This window comes from Nycticebus coucang, chromosome 6 (assembly GCF_027406575.1).
Source record: "Nycticebus coucang isolate mNycCou1 chromosome 6, mNycCou1.pri, whole genome shotgun sequence".
Lineage (NCBI taxonomy): Eukaryota > Metazoa > Chordata > Mammalia > Primates > Lorisidae > Nycticebus > Nycticebus coucang.
This window is the reverse complement of record NC_069785.1, coordinates 112,431,483-112,454,800: the sequence shown is the minus strand read 5'-3', so window position 1 is coordinate 112,454,800 and position 23,318 is coordinate 112,431,483. Positions and strand designations below refer to the sequence as shown.

Sequence of the window (23,318 nt, the reverse complement as noted above, 5' to 3'; positions counted from 1 at the left end):
CGTGTCCTACTGCTTTACCTTGCAGTGAGTGAAAACAAATCAGGCAACCATTGACTGATTCCTTTTTACTCTCCTAATATTTCTGCAACTTTTATTTTATTTTATTTATTTTTTTTTTTTGTAGAGATAGAGTTTCACTGTACCGCCCTCGGGTAGAGTGCCGTGGCGTCACATGGCTCACAGCAACCTCCAACTCTTGGGCCCACGCGATTCTCCTGCCTCAGCCTCCCGAGCAGCTGGGACTACACCGGCTATTTTTTTTTTTTTTTGTTGTTGCAGTTTGGCCGGGGCTGGGCTTGAACCCGCCACCCTCGGCATATGGGGCCAGCGCCCTACTCACTGAGCCACAGGTGCCGCCCAATTCTTGCAACTTTTATAACCATGGTTATATAAAAATACTGTTTTTTAAAAAACAATGAGTTTTACTATACATTTTCCTTTAGACATTTCATAATAAATTCAAGTAACCATGTAATAAGAAAATAAACCAGAATACTGGAATATACTAGAATATTAGAGATGCAGCACATCAGACTGGTCCATGTAGCAAGCTCACCTTTCAAAATGGCAAAAATGAATGAACAATCCATCAAATGTAAGAATCAAGAGATATACACAGGAGCTCAATTTAACAGAACTATTGCAGTGACTACAAAATACAGATATTTAAAATGTTTAGTGACGTAAAAGGAAGTTCAAGAATGATACATAGAGAAGAAAAATAATTTTTGAGACATAAAATCCAAACAGATATAAAAAGGAGATTTATACAGCTGAGAAGAGAATTCATGAACTAGAACACAAATATATGAAGGCATCACAAAAGATAAAGTAGTGGGCAACATGGAAGGGCTTAAAAGATGAGAATAGAATGAGAACATCCAATGTACAGTTTAAAAAAAAATAGTAACTAACCTGGCTTATTGTACCCGCAATGAATCCCCAACAATAAAAAAAAAATAGTAACTATACCATGCCTTTGAAATTGGTTCTCCATAATGACTTCATTATTTAGTAATACTGTGGGTGATCTTGCTACTGAAAATCCAAACATGTTCCTTAAATACTATTTTTCAATAGTTTCTTCTTCTTTTTTTTTTAGACAGAGTCTCACTATATTGCCTTCGGTAGAGTGCAGTGGCATCACAGCTCACAGCAACTCCAAACTCTTGGGCTTAAGTGATTCTCCTGCCTCAACCTCCCAAGTAGCTGGGACTACAGGCACCTGCCGCAATGCCCGGCTATTTTTTTGTTGCAGTTGTCATTGTTGTTTAGCTGGCCCGAGTTGGGTATGAACTGGCCAGCGTATGAACTGGCCCACGTTGGGTGTATGTGGCCGGCGCCTTACCCACTGGACTATGGGTGCCACCCTGCTTCTTATTTTAATGTTGCTTTACCATGATACATAGATGGTTACAATTTTAAAGTTCTTTCTTTTTTATATTATTAATTAATTTATCTTACATCTCTGGGAACCAGTTTTAGTTAAATGTCACATCAAGGTAGCAGTTTACTTATCGGTTCTAATTCATAATGAAGGAAAAATCGTCACTCCTGCTACTTCTATTGTTTTCAGCTATAGCATGAGTCAGAGATTCTACTGAAAACACTGAAAGTATATACTTGAAAAGAAGAAATAAACATTTAGCCCAAAATATAGCATGAATAACAATTCTAAAGAGTGAGAGCAAGATGTTCCTTGAAACACTGTCAAAGTATCACTGGGTAATGATTAAATCAAATTATTAAAAATCAATTGGAAAAATCCTCATAGTTGTTCACTTAAATATTAACTCCTACACAAAATTCATGTGTGCTTTAAAAAGACAACTAAATTCAAGGAGGTGCATTTAATTCCTATCCCCTGTCTTTTCCAAGTTCAAAGTTCTTCAGTTGCTATTCAAGGGTAATTCAGATGCTGAAGATCACACCCAAGCTTTCCATCCTGGGAAAAGTCGGCTGAGGTTTTTGGGGTCCATGGCCTGCTGTATGAGCAGATTCACTTGTCCACTCACACTGAGCACAGTGCCTTCTTCTACTCCTTTCAGTTTCTCTTGCAGTCTCATCAAGACACGTTCAGCTACTTTGTTGAGACTCTGGTCAATATCACTAATGATAAAAGAACAAATATTTCAATGAGGTAAACAGTTTAAAGAGCCTTGGAAATAAGAAAATCTGAACAACTGATGATAAGTCCTTTCTAAAATACTGCTCACCTGAGATTTCGTTTGCACTCTTGGTCATCTGCATTTAGAGTGGAGTGGAGCTCAGTTTCATCTTCTGGTCTCTGCTGTAAATACAAAGCTTTCAAAGGATTCATGGTCCAGTCAAAGAGTGGATCATATAGGAGGACCTAAATAGAACAATGTACATTTGATCATTTATTTAGAAACAGTAAAACTAGTATTATAAAAATCACATGTAGTTGATCGGATGGGGGAGGGGAAGCAAATTTATCACACATCCTTGTGGAAGGAACTATCCTAGCATGATGCTCCAAGCTTCTCATCCCTATCCTGAATTCACTTTTCTTCCATGGCTGGAGGATGACATCCCTTGACCCATGTTTCCTGACTGGGTGAAACTAGTCTATTAAAAGAGAGGAGCATGAGTCACTATTCCTTTCTCTACTCTTTGACTAGTGTGGTCCTGAGTTGGGAGTATTTCTTCTGTAGGCCCCGTTTCTTCTTCAGGGGAATTTCCTAGGCGATTGGGACCCAGGACACCATTGAGAAGCATCCTTCTAACGCTGAAGACAGACCACAGTGAAATTACTTGGGAAATTAGTCTTGAAAATTGGGATAACCATCCCAAATAATTTCAGAATATTTGAACAGATTTACAGAGGGAAAACTTTATAGGTAAGTGTAAAATATATAAAACATAATAAGGTATGTTCAGAGGTGATGCAGTTATTTTAGGTGGAGACAAAAATCACTTCTTAGACTCAACCTTCACTCAGAGTGCAGGTAAATCCAAAGTCCTTACAATGGGGCAGGAGCCCAGAGGTGATCTGGATATTGTCGCCTCTCTAACTTGATCTCCTACCCCTCTTTAAAGAACAAGGTTCATGAGCAATTTGGTTATCAACTAATACAGTTTCTGAGGCCCCAAAGAATAACACTCTTCTGGTAAGTGCTAGACCACAGCTACCGAAGAAACCCCCAAATCTACTGCAGCATAAAAAGCCCTTCCAACTGCGAGTAAGCAGAGGAAGATACCAAGAAATGTGTTAAACTGCTTTGCACCTTAATCTGAAAAGTTTGAATTTTTTTTTTGTCTTAAATGCAAAAGGGCAAGACAATATGATTTTAGAGTTTCTACATTATTGAGGCTTCCTAATAGACACCATTCATAAAAGAGTAATTAATACCATATGGGGTGGGGAACCTGCGGTTTTAAGGCCACATGTGGCCCTCTAGTTCTTAAGTGTGGCCTTTTGACTGAATCTCAATTTTACAGAACAAATCCTTTTAATAAAAGGGGTGCAGAAGAGAAAATTGAAGCTTTTCTTGCCTCTTTTGGTGCTTAAAAAAGAGCAATCTTGAAATCAGAAAGCCATAGGTTCCTAATAAATTTGTGCCACCTCCTCCCTCCTGCTGACCAGATCATCCCATGTTAAAATGAAGCCAGGCTCTCCTAAGTGGTGACTGCCTCACAAGACGCACGGTCTTGTAGAGAAATAAAGATTTACTTGTAGTCTATGCTTTACCTCTACAATAGTTAACAGAGTTTCCTGAGAGCTTCTCATGACTTCCATGGTTTTCTCACAGCACCTACAGAGTCAAACACATTAAAAACATGGATCTTGTCACACACCAAGGTTTCCAATGTGCTGTTCGATCCACTCCTGTGTAGTATGCTCAGGCTGTTCTCGTTAATAATTTGAAGGTTTAAATCTCAACAGAATACTTGGCAGAGTAGACTTTCAATAGATATTTAAATGAATACAAATATATACATGAATATTTCATAAGCTTAGCATTTATAAGAGTAATATAATACTACTATAAAAGATTTGTTTCTTTAAGGTTTTTTATTATCATGGCAATTATAACTTGTGTATAGAGTTATGCTAGGAAAACTACAAGGAACTGAAAAGCTTTTTGTAGCAGGAAGTTATGAACTCTTAAGACAAAAAAGATATAACCTCTGCTATATTCCCAACAATGAACACCCAAATAATCGTTATGATTATTAAAAAGGGACAGAGGTGCCAAAGGTCTGCAGCGAGAAGAGGTTACACAGTACATATAGTATATGTGTATTGGGTTAGGTCCCAGATGGCTAGAAAGAAGGGGAAGCTATTATTGCTTTTACCCAGGGTCTTTTGTTTAGTACTGGGGAAGCACTAGGATATAATTCTAGGACTCAATTACATAATCTATACAGATGTATAATCCATATAATTTTTACACCGAAAATTATTTCTCTCCCTTACATTGTACCATTTACCTTCTGAAGACACCTTCAACACCAGTAATGCCCATGCCATCCACAATATCTCTGCTAAGTCTGAAAGGGACTGTCTCAGGAGTAGGAAGGATTTTACCCTGTTCAAAAGCAACACCTAAAGTAAAAAATACAATGAGGTTAGGAGATTTGACATCTAATTTACTATCTTTCCAACTGGCATGTGAATTTTGCAAAGGCAACAAATAATCTGTCCCCTACATTCTACTAATCCCAGAACACACAGCAGTTTATTCTGTTCCTAGGCTCTGCCAGTCTTCCTCTCCATCAATGTCCATAGATCAACCTCAAATCCTAACACTTCTTGATACAGAGAAATCTAGATTAAAACATGATGTTTAAAAATGAAGTAATGACTGGTAGTATTTAAAATGCAGATGAGATACATATGCAATTTTTTATTTTTTAAATAAAACTTTTAATTTTGAGATAATTACGTATTCATTTGTAGATGTAAGAAATAATATAGAAAGATCATCCCACGTAACTTTTACCCATTTTCCTCCAAAGGTTATATCTTACAAAACTATACTGCAATACCACAACCAGGATATGATATTTATACTGACGAAGTCAAGATATTTAATATTTCCATCGGGTGGCGCCTGTGGCTCTGTGAGTAGGGCGCCGGCCCCATATACCAAGGGTGGTGGGTTCAAACCCAGCCCTGGCCAAACTGCAACAAAAAAATAGCCGGGCATTATGGCAGGAGCCTGTAGTCCCAGCTACTCGGGAGGCTGAGGCAAGAAAATCACTTAAGCCCAAGAGTTTAAGGTTGCTGTGAGTTGTGATGTTACGGCACTCTACTGAGGGTGACAAAATGAGATTCTGTCTCTTAAAAAAAAAAAAAATATATATATATATATATATATATTTCCATCAAACAATCCTTCATGCTGCCCTTTTACAGCCACATTTATTTCCTTCCCATCATCCTCCCACATTTTTCTAGCAACAGCTAATCTGTTATCTGTTGTTATGATTTTGTTATTTCAAATAGGTTATACAAATGGAAATGTAATAATACAATATGCAACGTCTCAGCATAAAATTCTCTAGAGATTCATCCAAACTACTGTGTATAACAATAGTTTTGTTTCTTTTTATTGCTAAGCAGTGTTCCATGGTATGGATGTTTGTTGTTTATCTAAAGGACATATGGCTTTTTTTCACTTCTGGCAATTATGAATAAAGCTCCTCCACACATCTGCAGTACAGGCGAATATCCTTTGGTGTGCTTATTTGGTATCTAAGTATCTTTGGTGAGATGTCTCTTCATGCATTTTTCCCATTTTATTTATTTATTGTTTTGTTGAGCATTATTTATCTCTGATAATCTTTAGAAATCAGTATACGAATCCATTCTAGGTACCTTGGCCTCCCCACCTGCTATAGTAGCATTTGCATAGATGTCATCTCTCCCAAGGAAGTGGGTCATCCTAGGGGAGCAAGGCCTGAGAAAGAAGAAGAGACAGTCCCCCTACTGTCTGCCCTACAGTGCTAGGACACATTTGGCCTGGCCTGAGACAAGGCAGGAAGAGGCCACAGGGTTCAATGCAGGGACAAAAGGTCAGGGTCCCAAGTGGCCTGGGCTCCTGCCACCGACTCCGTATCAGTTTTTGGTTTTATCATTAAAAAAATAAAGTGACAACTACTGTTGCACTGTCTTTTGTTAAAAATGTAGGCAAGAGTGTGGCTCGTGTTCTCTTCAGCTGATCCTGCTTCACAGAGGTCTGCCCGCTTGTCCCCCATGCAGCTGCGGGCCTTGGTCCGGCTTTGAAGGCAGCAGTGTTGCACAGGTGCTTCTCAGATCATGGAAGTTTGCTGGCCTTCAGTGCACTGGCATCTAATACCAGCACTGGGTCCAGACCAAAGATGTCCCAGAGCGAGTGCATGCTTGGAAATGGGAGTGCCTGCCTGAGGCCAGTACTTCCTTGAAGGCAGCATAGATCCAATGCTGAGCCCGGCTGTCCATGTAGAGTGCCTCAAGCCCAAAGCGGACTATCTCTTCCTCACATTCACCACCCTCAATGAAGTGCAGCATGGCTCAGAAAGGAGAGTGCTAGTGCCAGTGGTCAGCCTTAACATGGTACTTGTTGCTGTCAGTGGCCAAAGTGTGCAGGGCACTGCAGAGGGCCTCCATGTCCCCACAAACAACGTCCTCCTCAAGGTCTTGGGTGAGCCCAAACAGCAGTGTAATGGTTTCACCAGCAGTGATCTGCAGGTTCAAACTTAACACGGGAGAAGAGCTGGGTCTGCTGGCTGTCAAGGATGTGGCTGGTGTAGGTACTGGGGTAGATGCCAGGCCTGCAGGGAAGCACAGAGCAGGCCCTGCAGACTGGGGGGCACCACTGGGGCTGTGGAGCCACCAGAGGTCCACCTGAAAACACTTACTAAGCAGGCACAGCAAAAGCCCAAGTCCTGGATGTCAGTGGCAGCCACGCAGCAGCCCAGGCCAAGAGCAGAAGCACAGTGGAGCCAGGCAGCAGGGCTGGCTGCGCTGGCCCTGAGCACAGAGACTAACAGAGGAACACCTCTTCACCTTTGAGTCCAGGGCCCAGCTGCATACAGACCAGGCCTAGCACAGCATCAGCCAGGGCCTATTCCTCACCCTTCCCTTTCTTCAGGTACTTTCCCAGGACATTGGCCAGAGTAAGGCGACGCTCTAGCAAGAAGCCAGGGAGCAGGTGGGAATCCAGGGCCAGCGCGGCCCATGGAGTACCTTGCGGGGTCTTGGCGCTCTGATCTGCGAGGCAGTCCACATACACCTTCAGCTTTTCCTGGAGGTCTTCCTGCCTGCCAGCCCTGCTTATCCACAACATCACTCCAAGGCTGTCCTCTGCAGTGGTGCTGAGAAGGCTGGGGCACTCACTGGTGGTGCTGCGGACCTCACTGGAACCCAGGTCAGCTTTGGCACTGCCCCAAACACCTCCTCCACGGTGCTGGCTGCCCTTGTGGGGTGTATGGCCCTTACTGGTGTGAGGCATGATGGAAATTGGGCACAGGGAGCACAAGGGGAAGAGGGTCAAGGACCTGGCAGGGGTGAGGGGACTCCAGACCAGCCAGACACTGGTCAGTGTGTTAAGACTTGGCCAAAAGACCCATTTTTGCCCAATTTTACAACTGGATTTTTCTATTAAGTTTTGATAGTTGTTTTATTTTTTTTTTGTAGAGACAGTCTCACTTTATGGCCCTTGGTAGAGTGCCGTGGTCTCACACAGCTCATAGCAACCTCCAACTCCTGGGCTTAAGCGATTCTCTTGCCTCAGCCTCCCGAGTAGCTGGGACTACAGGCGCCCGCCACAATGCCCGGCTATTTTTTGGTTGCAGTTTGGCCGGGGCCGGGTTTGAACCCGCCACCCTCGGTATATGGGGCCGGCGCCTTATCGTCTGAGCCATAGGCGCCGCCCAAGTTTTGATAGTTCTTAAGAATTGTACTTTAGGGATCAAGTCTAAGAGCTCTTTTTTCCCTGTTCTCTAGATTCTATTGTTCCTGTCTTCATGTTCACTGATTCTTCTTTATGTCCTCTCATTCAGCTGTTGAATTTTTTGTTTCAATAACTGTTTCAATTTACCATTTTAAAATTTCCATCTGGTCTCCTTCGTATCTTCTATTTCTCTATGCTGACACTATTTCTGTGTTGAGACTTACTATATTTTCATTTGTTTCCATGTTTGCTATTGCTCCTTGAAGCATTTTTATGATGACTGCTTTAAAATCTCTGTGAAATAATTCTAACATCTTTTGTCTTCTCAGTATTGGTACCTAGAAAGTGTCATTGTTTTCATTAAAGTTGAGATTTTCTTGGTTCTTGGTATGATCGATGATTTTTTTTCTTTCTTTTCTTTTTTTTTTGAGACAGAGCCCTCAAACTGTCCCCCTGGGTAGAGTGCTGTGGCATCACAACTCACAGCAACCTCCAACTCCTGGGCTCAAGCGATTCTCCTGCCTCTGCCTCCCAAGTAGCTAGGACTACAGGTGCCCGGCCACAACGCCCGGCTATTTTATTTGGTTGCAGTCGTCATTGTTGTTTGGTGGGCCCAGGCTGGATTCGAACCTGCCAGCTCAGGTGTATATGGCTGGCTCCTTAGCCGCTTGAGCCCACAGGTGCCGAGCCTGATCAATGATTTTCAATTGAAACCTACACTTTTTAGATATTATGAGACTCTGGATCTTAAAACTTCTGCTTTTGCTGCCTATGAGAGTCACTAGCTTGTTACGACAGGGGGATAGAAGACCAGATTCCTGAATTGGCTTTCACTGACATCCAAGGGTTAAAGGGCTCCTTGCTAGAGCTATGTAGGACCGGAAGCCCAGGCTCCCTAGATAGTCTCCACTGACACCCAGGGATGGCCTGGAGGAAAAAAAAAAGAATGGAAAATATACACTAGCATGGACTAGCAGAAATGATACAGTGAAGTCAACATATGGTTAGTAGAATTCCAGAAACAGGGAAGAATTCAGATGGACCCTATGGTAATTCTCTTAGTACCAGAATGTGATGGAGGTGATACAGTGCCAGCTGTAAGCCTAGCCCTCAACAATTTCTACTGCCTTCCTCGTGGAGTCCTGAGGTGCTGTGTGAGTCTAGGATACTAGACTGAACAGGGAGGCCACCTGGAGGAGCAATGAAGCACCAGACATTAAGATGAAGAAGCCATCTTGGACTCTGGCCCCGTTGAGTCTTAAGATGACTCCAGCTCTTGCCACTGCATGAAAGATCCTAAGTGAGAACTCTCTAGCTAAGCCCAGTCAACATACAGACTATGGGAAACAATAAGAAACTGTGGTTTTAAGCTACTAAATTTTGTTTTTTTTGTTTGTTTGTTTTACTAAATGATAGCTGTGAACATAAATGCAATCATGGGGTACAATGCGAGTTTTACATACCATTTGAAATATTTTCATCCAACTAAGCTACTAAATTTTGGAGTGGTTTTTTAGGCAGCAACAGATAACCAACAGTATATGAATCATCAAAGTCATCTACAAGTGTGGCTGAGATATTACAAAGTGAACAAATGCATGTTAACAGATGGCTACAAGAACTCAGAAGCCCTCTTCACCCTTTACCAGGGTTAGCACTATTGACTTCTAATACCCAATTTTATTGGTTTTTCAATTTTATATAAATGGAATATATATATATATATGTATTTTTTTTTTTTTTTGTAGAGACAGAGTTTCACTTTATTGCCCTTGGTAGAGTGCCGTGGCGTCACACAGCTCACAGCAACCCCCAACTCCTGGGCTTAGGCTATTCTCCTGCCTCAGCCTCCCAAGTAGCTGGGACTATAGGAGCCCGCCACAACGCCCAGCTATTTTTTTGTTGCAGTTTGGCTGGGGCCAGGTTTGAACCCGCCACCCTCAGTATATGGGGCTGGCGCCCTGCTCACTGAGCCACAGGCACCACCTGGAATATTTGTTTATTTATTTATTTGAGACAGAGTCTCACTACCCTCAGTAGAGTACAGTGCTGTCACAGCTCACAGCAACCTCAAACTCTTGGGCTTAAGCAATTCTCTTGCCTCAGCCTCCCAGGTAGCTGGGACTACAGGTACCTGCCACAATGCCTGGCTATTTTTTGGTTGTAGTTATCATTGTTGTTTGGCAGGCCCAGGCTGGGCTTGAACCCGCCAGCTCCGATATATATATGGCCGGCACCCAGCTACTGAGCTACATGTGCTGAGCCTATATAAATGGAATTATATAATTAGTATGTGTGTATATATGATTATGTGTAGACACAGACTCTTTTTGTGTCTGGATTCTTTCACTTAGCATTATATTTGTAGGGATCTTCCATATCATGTGTAGCTATTATTCAGTCAACCTCATTTCAGATATAATGACTGTTCATCCATTCTACCCGAGAGGAGGTTTGGGCTTTTTCCAGTTATGGGCTATTATGAATATTACTACTTATACATATGTGTGCATTCTGTTGGAGTGGAATTGTTGAGTTATAGGATATACATATGTTCATCTTTAGCAAATACTGCCAAATAGTATTCCAAAGTGGTTGTATCAATTCACCCTTCTCATTTATAGATGTTTTTATCATGACCCAGACAGGCTGGCATAACTACCTCTATTTTGGATCTTTTAGACTTCCCTTCCATTCTCATGTAAAATTTCACCCCTCTATCGAGATCCTCACCTTCTGACTCTAACAAACCCCAATCGTCTTCTATTTATTATATCCCAACCTCTAAGACTTACTCTCCCTGAATGTTGAGATGGACCTAGTTTACACTGTTCCTCTGTCCCAATGCTGGAATTCATTCTGGGGAAAATGATATAATATCCTTGACTTCACTGTTCTAACAGAATTTGATTTTATTCTATCTTAGCAAACTACTTATATATGAGTTATGCTCCAGAGTTTATAATCTCTGAAAGCATATCTTCCTGGATAATTTAAAATCTACATTCTAATCAAACCTCTTTTCCTTCTATCCTGCTTCATGCTTATTAAGCAGTCTTTGAATTCACTTGAGATTTCTAGTCAGTCTTTCTTTCTTCCCTGTTCAGCCAGGGGTATAGACTCCAAATCTCCTTGTCCTGTCTCTTTACCACACCCAAGATGTTGAGGACTACCAGAACATCACATGAGGACATTATTGGTTCTACCACCAATCCAGGACTGTCACCTTATGAGAGGACCCCATAGATTGTTTGGTAAGTCTTTTCTATTTATCCCTTTAGTTGGGTCTTGGTCTCATTTCCATAGTAACTGTTTTAGAATTTATTGTCCTTTTAAGGCCAATTACCATACCTCTAATTCTTTTATCATTTTAAAATTTCTATCTTTTTTTTTTTTTTTTTTGAGACAGAATCTCAAACACAGACAGAGTCTGTCCCAACACTGGGTAGAGTGCCATGGTGCCATAGTTCACAATAGTCTCAAACTCTTGGATTGAAGTGATCCTCTTGCCTCAGCCTCCCAAGTAGCTGGGACTGCAAGTGCTCACCACAATGTCTGGCTATTTTTAGAGACAGGGTCTTGCTCTTGCTTAGGCTGGTCTCGAACTCCTGAGCTAAGGCAATCCACCCACCATGACCTCCCAAAGTGCTAGGATTAAAGGTGTGAGCCACTGTGCCCGGCCTATTTATGAAAAGGAGTCTTGCTCTGTACACCCAAGCTGGAGTGTACTGCCATGACCATAGCTCACTGTAACCACAAACTTCTGGACTCAAGTGATTCTCCTGCTTCAGTCTTCTGAGTAGCTAGGACTATAAGAACGTACCACCATGCCTGGCAAATTTTTAAAAATTTTTTATTGAGACCAGGATCTTGCTATATTGGCCAGGCTGCTCTCAAACTCCCGGCCTTGGCTGATCCTTCTGCCTCAGCCTCCTAAAGTCCTGATATTATCGTTTCAGCCGTCACACCCAGCAAATCCCCTCAATTCTTAGTAGATAAGCACACTTTCTATTTCTCAAAGAAAATCCAACTGCAAATATAATTTCCTTCAGATTCCTTCCCCTTTAGCTTAAGACTTTCCTATTAACATCTTCCTTTCCTTCTCAGCAGAAAAGTTAAGATACCTCCAATCTAACAGCAAAGCTACCAGACCCCTGCTACTTCAATTACTTGTTTCTCTCCTTCATTTTCAGTATCTAGCATGTTCATGCTTCTCCCATCTTCAAAAAGCAAGAAGCAAGAATGTGTCTCTCATTTCTGTAACAAATCTCTCCCTTCCTTCCCTTCTCTTCTAACCTTATAGAACAATGCCACATTTTTACTAACACATCCTTGACTTCCATTCATTCCTTGCCTTTCTAAAATATAGCTTTCTCCGTTCTGTCTAAAGGTACTTCTAAGGCCTTTAAGATTGATTAACTGTTAAATCCAAAGGCCTACTGTTGCATTCATTCTCTCTGCCCTTTCTGTAGCAGATATTACTGAGCACAACTTCTTTCATAAGATTTTTTCCTCCTTTGGCTTCCAAGATATCCTAGTTTCCATGATGATGATTATTTCTCAATTTTTTTCTGACTCAGCCTTTCAATGCTAGGATTCCATCCTTACTTCTCTTTAACAAGGATGATGTATAAGATCAGAAACTCCTAGTGTCCAGTGACTTCAACTGAGTGACTTCAACTGAAGTCTATCTGCCAAAGATTCTAGATCTATTTTTATACTCAAACTCTTTTCTTCCTTATATTAACCTGTCTACTCAATGTGAAGTCCCATTAATACTTCAAAATATGCAAAACTAAACTCATTTTTTTATTCTTTATAAAACAACATGTTCCTTAGCCCCTAGTGTTTCCATATCTAGTATCACTGGTGCAGATTACTACAAAAATGCCCCTCAAATCCGATCTCTTAGTTTCTATGTTAGCCCAAATCTTCTTCATTTCTCATTTTAGCAGACTACATGTTACACTACAAGTCTATAGCAATCAAAACAGCATGGTGTTGACACAAAAAATAGAGACATCAATCTATGGAACAGAATAGAAAACCTATGGATGAAACTAGCCCTGTATCACCACAAACAAGGTATGCACTGGGGAAAAGAATCCCTATTTAATAAATGGTGCTGGGAGAACTCATTTAGCCACATGTAAAAGTCTGAAAACGGACCTACACCTCTTACCACTTAAAAAAAATTAATTCACAATGGATAAAGGATTTAAATCTAAGACACGAAATAATAGAAACTCTAAAAGAAAGTATAGGGAAAACCTCTTGATGATACTGACCTAGGGAAAGATTTTTAGGAAGAAGGCACCATTGGCAATTGCAGCAATGACAAAAATAGATAAATGGGACCTAATCATGTTAAAAGGCTTTTGCACAGTTAAGCATAAGACAATTAAAACAAATAGGAGACCTTCAGAATGAGAGAAGATATTTGTATGTTATAAATCTGACAAAATGCACAGAGCACTCAAAATTTTTGAGATTTTGAAAAACAAAATCTACAGAGAACTCAAAACTAATCAATAAGAAAAAAGCAAACCGTCTTAGCTATCCCTGGGCCAGAGGCATGAACAGAACCTTCACCAAAGACAGATGAATGGACAATACACACATGAAAAAATGCTCATCGTCCCTAATCATCAGAGAAATGCAAATCAAACCACCCTGAGAGGGGGCTTTCCACTTAGATCCCTTCCTTCCAGGTTCTATTGCTGCAGGTTCTATTCCTCCTTCTTTTGCTTATAAATCTATCAGTCGTTCAATGGATAAACTCTGTCCTGTTACCAAAACAAACAAACTACCTTGAGGATATCGCCTAACACCAGCAAGAATAGTCTACATCACAAAAAAAGCTGCAGATGCTGGAATGGAAGTGGAGACAAAGAAACATTTACATACTGTTGGTGGGACTACATCATTTATTTTTGCACCATAATACAGCCATTTGAGAAAGAAGTATGGAGAATCCTTGAAGAACTGAAAGTAGACCTTCCATTTGATCCCACAATATCATTACCCAGAAGAAAAAAATAATAATCATCGCATAGGGACATTTTTTTTATTTTGAGACAGAGCCTCACTTGTTGCCCTCTGTAGAGTGCTATGATGTCACAGCTCACAGCAACCTCAAACGCAAGGCTTAAGCAATTCTCTTGCCTCAGCCTCCCAAGTAGCTGGGACTATAGGCGCCCGCCCCAATGCCCAGCTATTTTTTTTATTGCAGCTGTTTAGCTGGCCCAGGCCAGGTTCGAACCCGCCACACTTGGTGTATGTGGCTGGCACTGTAACCACTGAGCTATGGGTTCTGAGCCTCATAAGGACATTTAGATATTTATCGCAGCTCAATTCACAATCACCAAGATGTGAACTGCCAACCCAACTGCCAACCCAACTGCCCATCAACCCATGAAAGGATTAATAAATTGTGATATATGTACACCATGGATTACTATTCAGTCATAAAAATATGGAGACTTTCTATTTTTTGTATTATCTGGATGGAGTTGAAGAACATTCTCCTTAGTAAAGTATCAAAAGAATGGAAAAGCAAGTATACAGTGTACTCAACACTAATATGAAACCAAACACTAATATGAAACCACATGCCCACATGAGAGAAAAACACAATTAAATTCAAGTTGGGGGAGGGGGAAAAGGGAGGGAATATGGTAAGCTCTTGCCTGACAGGCACAATGTAAGCATACAGGGCACACCTCCTGGGATCTGACAAATGCAAACAATGTAACCTAATCGTACTTCATACCAACCTGAAATAAAAAAATAAACAAACTATTATCATATCCCCAAACTTGTCTTCCTTCTGCCACTAATGCTTCCCAAGCTGCTCCTGAAATTATCTTTCAAAAAATCAAATATCATCATGTCCTGCTTAAATCTATCTTCCTCTACTTTCCATCCCGCAACATACTGAAGTTGAAATCCTTACAATGGCTTTATATAGACTAGTATCAATCTGTCTCAAAGTTACTCAACAACATGCAACTTCACTCCAGCCACATTTACTCATTCACCATTCTCACAACACCATTCGAATGTGCTCTATCTTCTCTCTGGATTATCTTTTCTTCCTTTCTTAACGACCTGGGCTCAAATGTCACCTCTTCTAGTAAGTTTCACTCATTATCCCAAGCTGAATTAGCTATCCCTAGTACCACTGTTAATGTTTCTTTTTAAAAGAACAAAAAATCCCCCAATATTTATTGCTTCCTCATATTTGGAGGCAAGCAACATTCCTTGATGACCAAATGTTTATTAAACAGAATAAAGACACATATCTTTTATCACTTACCTAGATCTATATGTACTAGTTCTGCCGACTGCTCATTTATCAGGATATTCTGCACGTGTCTGTCACCAAGTCCAAGTATGTAGCCAACTGGAAAAAAAACCTGAAATCACTGATTTCTTTTATTTCTAATACACATTTAGCCATAACTTCAACTAGTACCACTGACTCAGTGAAAGTTTTACTTAGTTTAGGCTTAAAGGAAATTATGTATATAACTAATTATTTTGACTTCAAAACAAATCTTGCCAGCCATTTTCACACATAATTGCATTTTGCAAATCCTGAATGATTTGCTAGAAAATATTTTCTCTTTATTAATATACATATATTTTAAGATATTAGTACTTTGAAAATTTTTGTGGTTAAAGTTGAAACCCATTGTTTACCTGGGACAAAGCAGTGTATTATGCATATTTACCCAAATTTTTATTCTGTACACTCTTAAACAAAGAAATCTATGGGTAAATTCTTCATCCTTCAGTGAAACTTTCTTCTGTTTAATGAATGATATGTAACACAAGTTAGCCATTAATTCATTTTACCAGATATATATCCAGGAAAACCTGCATTTCTATTGTTAATATAAATGACAACATACCTTACAGTGTTGTTTTTTAGTACATAAAAAACACTGGGTAGGAAGTCAGGATGCCTGAATTGCTCTGTCATTAACTAGGCCTACTTTCTTGTTTATAAGCTAAATTAGTACCAGATTAGTGATTCTCAATGTGGAAAAGAGTTTCATAATGATCTGGGAACTTTTTAAACGCATACATACCTCCCTGGGGTATGGAGCACAAGTGATGGGAGACTCATCTTTATTTAAAAACCAATATATTAGATGATTTCTGATGTTCCTATTAGTTCTAATACTCTAAGATTTTGTTAAATGCCCTATGTAGCTATTCCAATCTCTTAGAAATAAAAAAAATTAAGTTCAACAGAGAGTTTCTGTAGGTTTTGTTATTTTCCAAGGAAAATCTAATCAGAAAATAATACACCGAGAGGAAAGAAAATAATCCATATTCACTATAAAACAGAGTTTTATAAGAAAAACCAGTCTGACTTCCCTGCCTTGGAGTAAAAGAATTCTCTTCTGCAAAAACAATAAAAAGCTGCATAACAAAGCTAAGAATAAGGACAAATAAGAAACAAAATGATCTAAAGATCAAGATGATTTAGTTAATAACCACTATCACAACCACCATTCCCCTGCAACTCAGAACATAGGAAAGCCATGACTCTACTGAGATGTGCAAGAAGATTACCAATGGAAGAAGTGGCCACACTGCGAGTATAAGCCAATCGCCTCTCAAACCAAACAGCTGGGTCCAAGAATTTTTCCATGCAGAAGTAACGAAAAACTGGTTGAAAATTTTGGCAAATATGCATGAAGGTTTCATATTTCTCTTCAAAAGACTTCTTTTGCACCTCCTTTAAATAGATAGTACATAAAATTAATTTCTTAATATTGTGTTCAACTAATTCAACTTATGTCCACTATATTTCTATATAAAAAATGATAGATACAGGGGCAATAAAAAGATAAACATGATACTCTACCCACAAGAAGCTAACAGTCTAGCAAGGGAAGCAGTTAATTACAAATGATAATCCTTTTAGGGTTTTCATATTAATCATAGGGGAAGGAGGCACATCAATGATGACTTAATTATTTTCTATTAATTATTTTAGTTAAATCCTAACATGAATGATCTTATAATCTAGGCAGAAGTAAACACAGAAATGCCAAAGGTAGCTCCAGATAATCTCAGGTGGCCTCACAGAACTAGGGTTGCAATAGGAAACAGGATAAAGAATGAAAGCATCCCTAACGGATGGCAGGTGACATGTCTCGTGTCTCTGTCCTGGAACATCTTCTCACTGTATGATACTTTCCTGAAGCAAAGCTTCTCTACTTCAATAGGCTGAACTCCCACCTACGTGCTGATGATTTCTAAATCTGTATCTTTGGCACACACATCTTCATAAGCTCCAGCTTGACGGGCTTCTCCAAATGACCTCTCAAAATCTTCACTTGGAGCCCTTCCAAATCCAAACATAATACCTTTTCATTTTTGGCAAAACTTGGTCACTTTCTCAAATCTTCAATTCAGTAAACAGTCCCATTATCCATGCAGGCACCATAACCAGAAAACTGGGATGCACTGACTATTCCTTTTCTCACTTCTAATCAGCAAACAAATCCTATCAGTTCTGCTTCAATATTTCTCTACCTACCCACAAATCTCGCCTCCTACCCTTACTGGTCTTAGTTTAGACCTCATCTCATGCTTCCAGTCTGATTTCTCAAAAATGTAACTCACAGTGCTGTCAGTTTCTTTCTAAAATGCAAATCTGATATTACTGTCCTGAAGGGTCCTCTATTGCCTCCAGGATAAAGTGCAAACTTCTTAGTGTTTCCTAAAGCAACTCTCTGGTTTTTGACCAACAACCTCTGCTGCAATTTCATTTATCTACTCTTCCTTAAAGACTAAATCTGTGCTGTCTTTGTGTGCTCATGTTTCACTCCCCCTGTTTGTATGCTCCTTTTGCCTTGAAAAACAACTCCTTTTTAAAATTTGGCTAAAACACCTTCCCTATGAAGCCTGTCTTGAATCTAACTTTCTTCACTCCTCTCTACCCCAGGTATAACTAACCACTTCCTATTCCACACCTATGCTGTACTCTGTGTATCTTTTAAAACAAGAAATAGCATAATAACATGAAAAGTAAATGCATTTTGGAGTTGGACAGATGGTTTAAATCCTTGCTACACTCTTTCTTATCAGCTCATTGACCTGAGCAAATTCAGCATACTGAACTTACCATTCATTTTATTTTTATTTTTTGTTTTTCTGAGATAGGGTCTTACTATGTTGCCTTCGGTGGAGTAACGTGGCATCGCAGCTCACAACAACCTCAATCTCTTGGGCTTAAGCGATTCTCTTGACTCAGCCTCCCAAGCAGCTGGGATTGCAAGTATCCACCATAATGCCTAGCTATTTTTTTGTTGTTGTTGTAGCTGTCATTGTTGTTTAGCTGACTCAGGCCAGGTTCAAACCCGCCAGCCCTGGTGTATGTGGCCAGTGCACTAACAACTGAGCTCTGGGTCTCGAGCCATTGTTTTTATTTTTTTGAGACATAATCTCAATCGACTGCCTGGGCTGAAGGAGAGTGGTGTCATCACAGCTTATAGCAACCTCAAACTAATGGACACAAGTAATCTTCCTGCCTCAGCCTCCCCAATAGCTGGGACTAGTGGAGTATACCACCACCACGCCCAGCTTATTTTTCTATTTTTTCTAGAGATAGGATATCACTGTCTTGCACAGGCTGGTCACAAACTCCTGGTCTCAAGCAATCTTCCAGCCTCAGCCTCCCAATGCTGGGATCACTAGAGTAAGCCACTGCACCTGACACAAACTTAGTTTAAAATCGGGCTAAGGATGATGATGATTATTCATAACATGTATTTAGGAAGTCTCTATCTGTCAGTACCTGTTACATAGGAGGCATTTAATGAATGCTGCTGACTCAGTGAATAAATATCAGACCAGATGACCAGTATGACATGGCAAATGTCTTAGAAGGTTTTGTATAGCAGTTTCATATGAAAACTACTTCATAATCTATCTTTTGCTTTAGGTAGTGTTTTGCTTTGTGTTTTTAAAGAGATGAGATCTCATTCTGTTGGCCAGGCTAGCCTCAAACTCCTGGGCTTAAGTAATCCTCCCAGCTCAGCTTCCCTAATAGGTTTTGAGATTACAGGCTCATACTGCCTCATCTCACATTTTAATTAGTGTTTTGTTAAGAATTACCTTACCACAAACTGGAAGCAAACTAGCATATACCAAATAACATTTAAATTTCTCATCTAACATGGGTTGACATGTTAGGTAGTTTGAAAACCTTCCTTTTTTACCCATGTGTACTTTCATTCTGTGAGCTTACTTTCTCTTATTTAGTATCTTTGACAATTACCTTATGAAATTAAAACTTTTTGTATTCTATAACATCTGAGAGCTGTCAGCTTTAAAAGCTATTAAATAATCTTACAATAATTTTGAGTGCCACTCACCATCATTTTCTTTTGACATTGATAGGCACTAAAATCTTGTGGCCTGTATCTTTTATGAGCACCATCTTCATTGTTCACAAGAAATTCACCAATAGGGACAGTTCCTGTGCACCATTCAAGAACACCACTTCGCTGAGAGAGGGGCACCACCTTTAGTTAAAGAACAAATAACTTTTGATTATGTAAGGCCATTAAAGAACATCTGATGAATACTCAATTATCACAGTCAATGTAAAACATTTTTTCAAGTATTAACATTTCTCTGTTCATAGGACATGAAGCTCCTTGGAGGAAAGCAACCAGAAATAAGCTCAGCCAGTTTATCACTCAATCCCTACCAATCCCTGACAGGTCACTCAAGTTAATTATATTTACTGTCATCACCCATACTTAAGTTTTTTCTATTTGGCAGAAGAATTAACTCTGCTTTCCTTATACTTTTAATATCTATTAAATTTGAGGAATTTCACTTTGAAAAATATTACCCCGGTGGTCTTAATTTTAGTATAAGCATAATAACTGAAATTAAATGCATTCTTGCTTTGTAGTCTTATGTTTCACTAAAAGAAAATGTATTCCTAAACATAAAATAAGGGATTTTGCTAAGAAAGATTTTTTAATTACGAAAGTATTATAAATATATATATAAAAATAGCCTTTTTTCAAATTAAATCAAATCTATGATTTTTCTCAGATATTTTGGGAAGGAGATAAAGCTCCTTTAATACCCTCGTTGATCCCATGTCTCTTTCTACCATCACAAAGACTGTTAACTGGCTGTGTTCATGTATTTTTTCGTATACTTTTACTTCAAAGCTATACATACATAAATAGTTCTAAGCTTTAAAGAAGATTATAATATATGGTACTTCTGCAACTTGCTTTTTTCTTATTCAACATGATTTTTACCATTTAGTGGTGTTAGTATATTTAACTCTAAGTCATTCATTTTAACAGCTGAAGCTGTATAAATATACCACAATTATCCAATTTATACATTCTACATGTTAACATTTATATTGTTCCTAGCTTTCCCAGAAATACTGCTGCAATTACTTGTTTTCCCCCTAAACCATATTTTAGTTTCTCTGTGGTATACACACTTAGGAAATGAATAGCTGGGTCAAAGGGGATATGTTCAACTTAGTGAACCCGATACTTGTCAATAACTATTCAAAGTGATTGTACCAATTTATATACCCACCAGCAGAGTTTTTCCACAACTTTCCTGACATTTAGTATTTTCAGAATTCTTATATTTTCCCAATTTGAGGGTGTGTAATTTTAACCTACTGTGGTTTTAATTTTTATTCTCCAGATTACTAGTTCAGTATCATTTGATAGTTTTATTGATCAATATTTTCTTCTTCTGAAGTGCCGCATTTATACTTTTTACTCCTTTCCCTACTGGCTTGTCTTTTTTCTTTCTTTCTTTTTTTTTTTTTTTTTTTGGCTTGTCTTTTTATTACTAGTGTATAAGAGTTCTTTATATATTCTTCATACAAATCCCTTGCAGTTCCTTTTTATTTTTTTTTCTTTCGGAAATAGGATCTCACTCTGCCACCCAGGCTGGCGTATAGTGACCCAATCATAGCTTACTGCAACCTTGAACTTCTGGGCTCAAGAGATTCTCCTGCCTCAGCATCACGAGTAGCCAGGACTAATGGAGCATGCCACCACAACACCTGGCTAATTTCTCTATTTTTTGTAGAGACGAGATCTCATTCTTGCTCAGGCTGGTCTAAGACTCCTGGCCTCAAGAAATCCTCCTGCCTCAGCCTCTCTGAGTGTTAGGATTACAGGTGTGAGCTACCACACTGGCCCCTTGTTGTTCTTAATTATCATGATGATCCTTTTTGTTGTTGTTGTTGTAACATAATTATATTGGTTTCCTCAGCTGATTATCTGTCTTTGTGTTATCTTTACTTCTAATGTACTCAACTACGTTGAACTATTTTATGTTTTTTGTCTTAAGGAGGCATTTAATACTTTATTAACGTATTTGTTGAGAGTCTGTGTTACACATAGTGGTGGGGCACGGAGAATAGAATGGCCAACAAGACAGCCTAAGACTACGTCCTCATAAAGGTTCATTCTGATGAAGGAATATATACATTAGTAAACATTTAAAGATATCACATAGTAAGCATAATGGAAAAAAACATAAATTTAGATAAAAGACCCATGGCAACATGGTCTCTAAGGAAGTTGACATTGGAGAGAAAATCTGAATGAGGGAAGAGAGTGACTAGTGCAAAGATCTTAGAAACAGAGGAAAAAAAGTTTAAAACGACTCCAATATTTTATAACATTTAGGAGTTACTGCTAAGTGTTTTAAGAGTAATGACAGTATTATAACTATTTTTTTAAAGAGACATTATTTCATAAGTCTGTATGTCAAAATATTTACAGATGAAAAGATATGACACTTTACTTCAAAATATTATTAGAAGAAAGGAAGTGGGTGGAAGTAGAACTGGAACAAAATATTCCATGAATTACTATTTGCTGCAGTTGGGTGATGGGTCCAAGGGGATTCACTATTATTCTGTCTCCTTTTGCATGTTTAAAAATTTACATAATAGGCTCGGTGCCATAGCTTAGGGGTTAGGCCAGACACATACACCAAGGTAGACAGGTTGGAACCTAGCCCGGGCCTGCTAAACAACAATGACAACTACAACAAAAAAATAGCCAGGCACTGTGGCAAGTGCCTATAGTCCCAGCTACTTGCGAGGCTGAGGCAAGAGAATGCTTAAGTCCAAGAGTCTGAGGTTGCTGTGAGCTGTGACGCCATGGCACTCTACCGAGGGCAACATAGTGAGACTCTATCTCAAAAGAAAAACACGTTAAGAAAGAGAAAGAGAGGGAGGGTGGGAGAAAGACAGAGAGAGATAGAAAGAAAGAAAAGAAAATTTCCATAATAATAAAAGTTAAAAAATAAGGCTCTTGGCTCGGAGCCTGTAGCTCAAGCGGCTAAGACGCCAGCCACATACACCTGAGCTGGCGGGTTTGAATCCAGCCTGGGCCTGCCAAACAACAATGACGGCTGCAACCAAAAAAAAAAAAAAAAAATAGCCAGGCGTTGTGGAGGGCACCTGTAGTCCCAGCTACTTGGGAGGCAGAGACAGGAGAATCGCTTGAGCCCAGGAATTGGAGGTTTCTGTGAGCCTTGATGCCACAGCACTCTACCCAGGATGACAGCTTGAGGCTCTGTCTCAAAAAAAAAAAAAAAAAAAAAAAGCTCTTTATTTTAGTCTGATCAACCAAGAGAAGATAGTGCCACGTGGAAGAGCAGGTTACTTTTGGTTTTGGGTATGTTGTGGGTGGAGGTGATTAATCACAAGTTCTACTTTTTAAAATTATTGAGTTTGAAATCTCTCTTAGACTGCTACATAGCTAACTAACCTTATCAGAAACCACCTCTTCAAAAGGCTACATATGACCTAACAAAAGTCTTCTTATTATAAACTAAAGGAAAAACAGGGTATCATTATAAGCAGGCTAGATGTCTAAAGAGCAAAAAGACCAGGATGAATGAACCACAATTCGCAATCCGAATTTTTCAATGACTACCATGACTCTTCAGGCATGGTCCCATGAGGCTCCGCCACGTGAAGGACACCATGTCTAACAATTCACTTTATATCATGTTTATTTGTCTATTTCCCCCATTAGACCATGACTGCCTTAAAGACTAGGGCTGTTTTATTATTAATACTTTCATATCCCCAACATGCTAACATTCACTGGACAAATGAATGATTTGCATAACCTTTCCAACGGATTTCCCTTTCTGTCTAAGCACCTCTCAACACTTTGCAGAAAATCCTGTCCTTATCTTTGTGAGTTGGCTGTGGTTCTGAATGCTTGATCACTTTAAGATTCTTGCATTGTAGTACAGTCTAGCTAAGGTATTTTTTTCCACTGATTATTCCCTATCAATATCTAGTTTTGGTAGGAGCAGATTATACCCTTTTTTCTTTTCTTTTCTTTTTTTTTTTTTTTTTTGAGTGAT

At 39.3% G+C, this 23,318-nt stretch overlaps 1 protein-coding gene and 1 pseudogene across 6 annotated transcripts in view; both read right to left on the bottom strand.

The window, feature by feature from the left end:
- Window positions 1–661: 661 nt before the first annotated feature.
- The window catches only part of ATM (ATM serine/threonine kinase), a 151,964-nt gene continuing 129,307 nt past the window's right edge, over window positions 662–23,318 (bottom strand). For 5 of the 6 annotated variants that reach the window (XM_053593919.1, XM_053593921.1, XM_053593923.1 and 2 more), the window contains 7 exons: window positions 19,301–19,450; window positions 16,488–16,653; window positions 15,220–15,306; window positions 4,456–4,570; window positions 3,713–3,776; window positions 2,217–2,353; window positions 662–2,109 (listed from right to left, as the gene is read on the bottom strand). In XM_053593919.1, the coding sequence (XP_053449894.1) occupies window positions 1,926–2,109; window positions 2,217–2,353; window positions 3,713–3,776; window positions 4,456–4,570; window positions 15,220–15,306; window positions 16,488–16,653; window positions 19,301–19,450 (903 nt within the window). In that variant the 3' untranslated portion in view covers window positions 662–1,925. Of the gene's footprint in view, window positions 2,110–2,216; window positions 2,354–3,712; window positions 3,777–4,441; window positions 4,571–15,219; window positions 15,307–16,487; window positions 16,654–19,300; window positions 19,451–23,318 lie in introns of those variants that run through there. The other variant, XR_008380621.1, reaches the window with a different exon arrangement.
- LOC128587596 (interferon-related developmental regulator 2-like) lies at window positions 5,953–8,421 on the bottom strand (annotated as a pseudogene).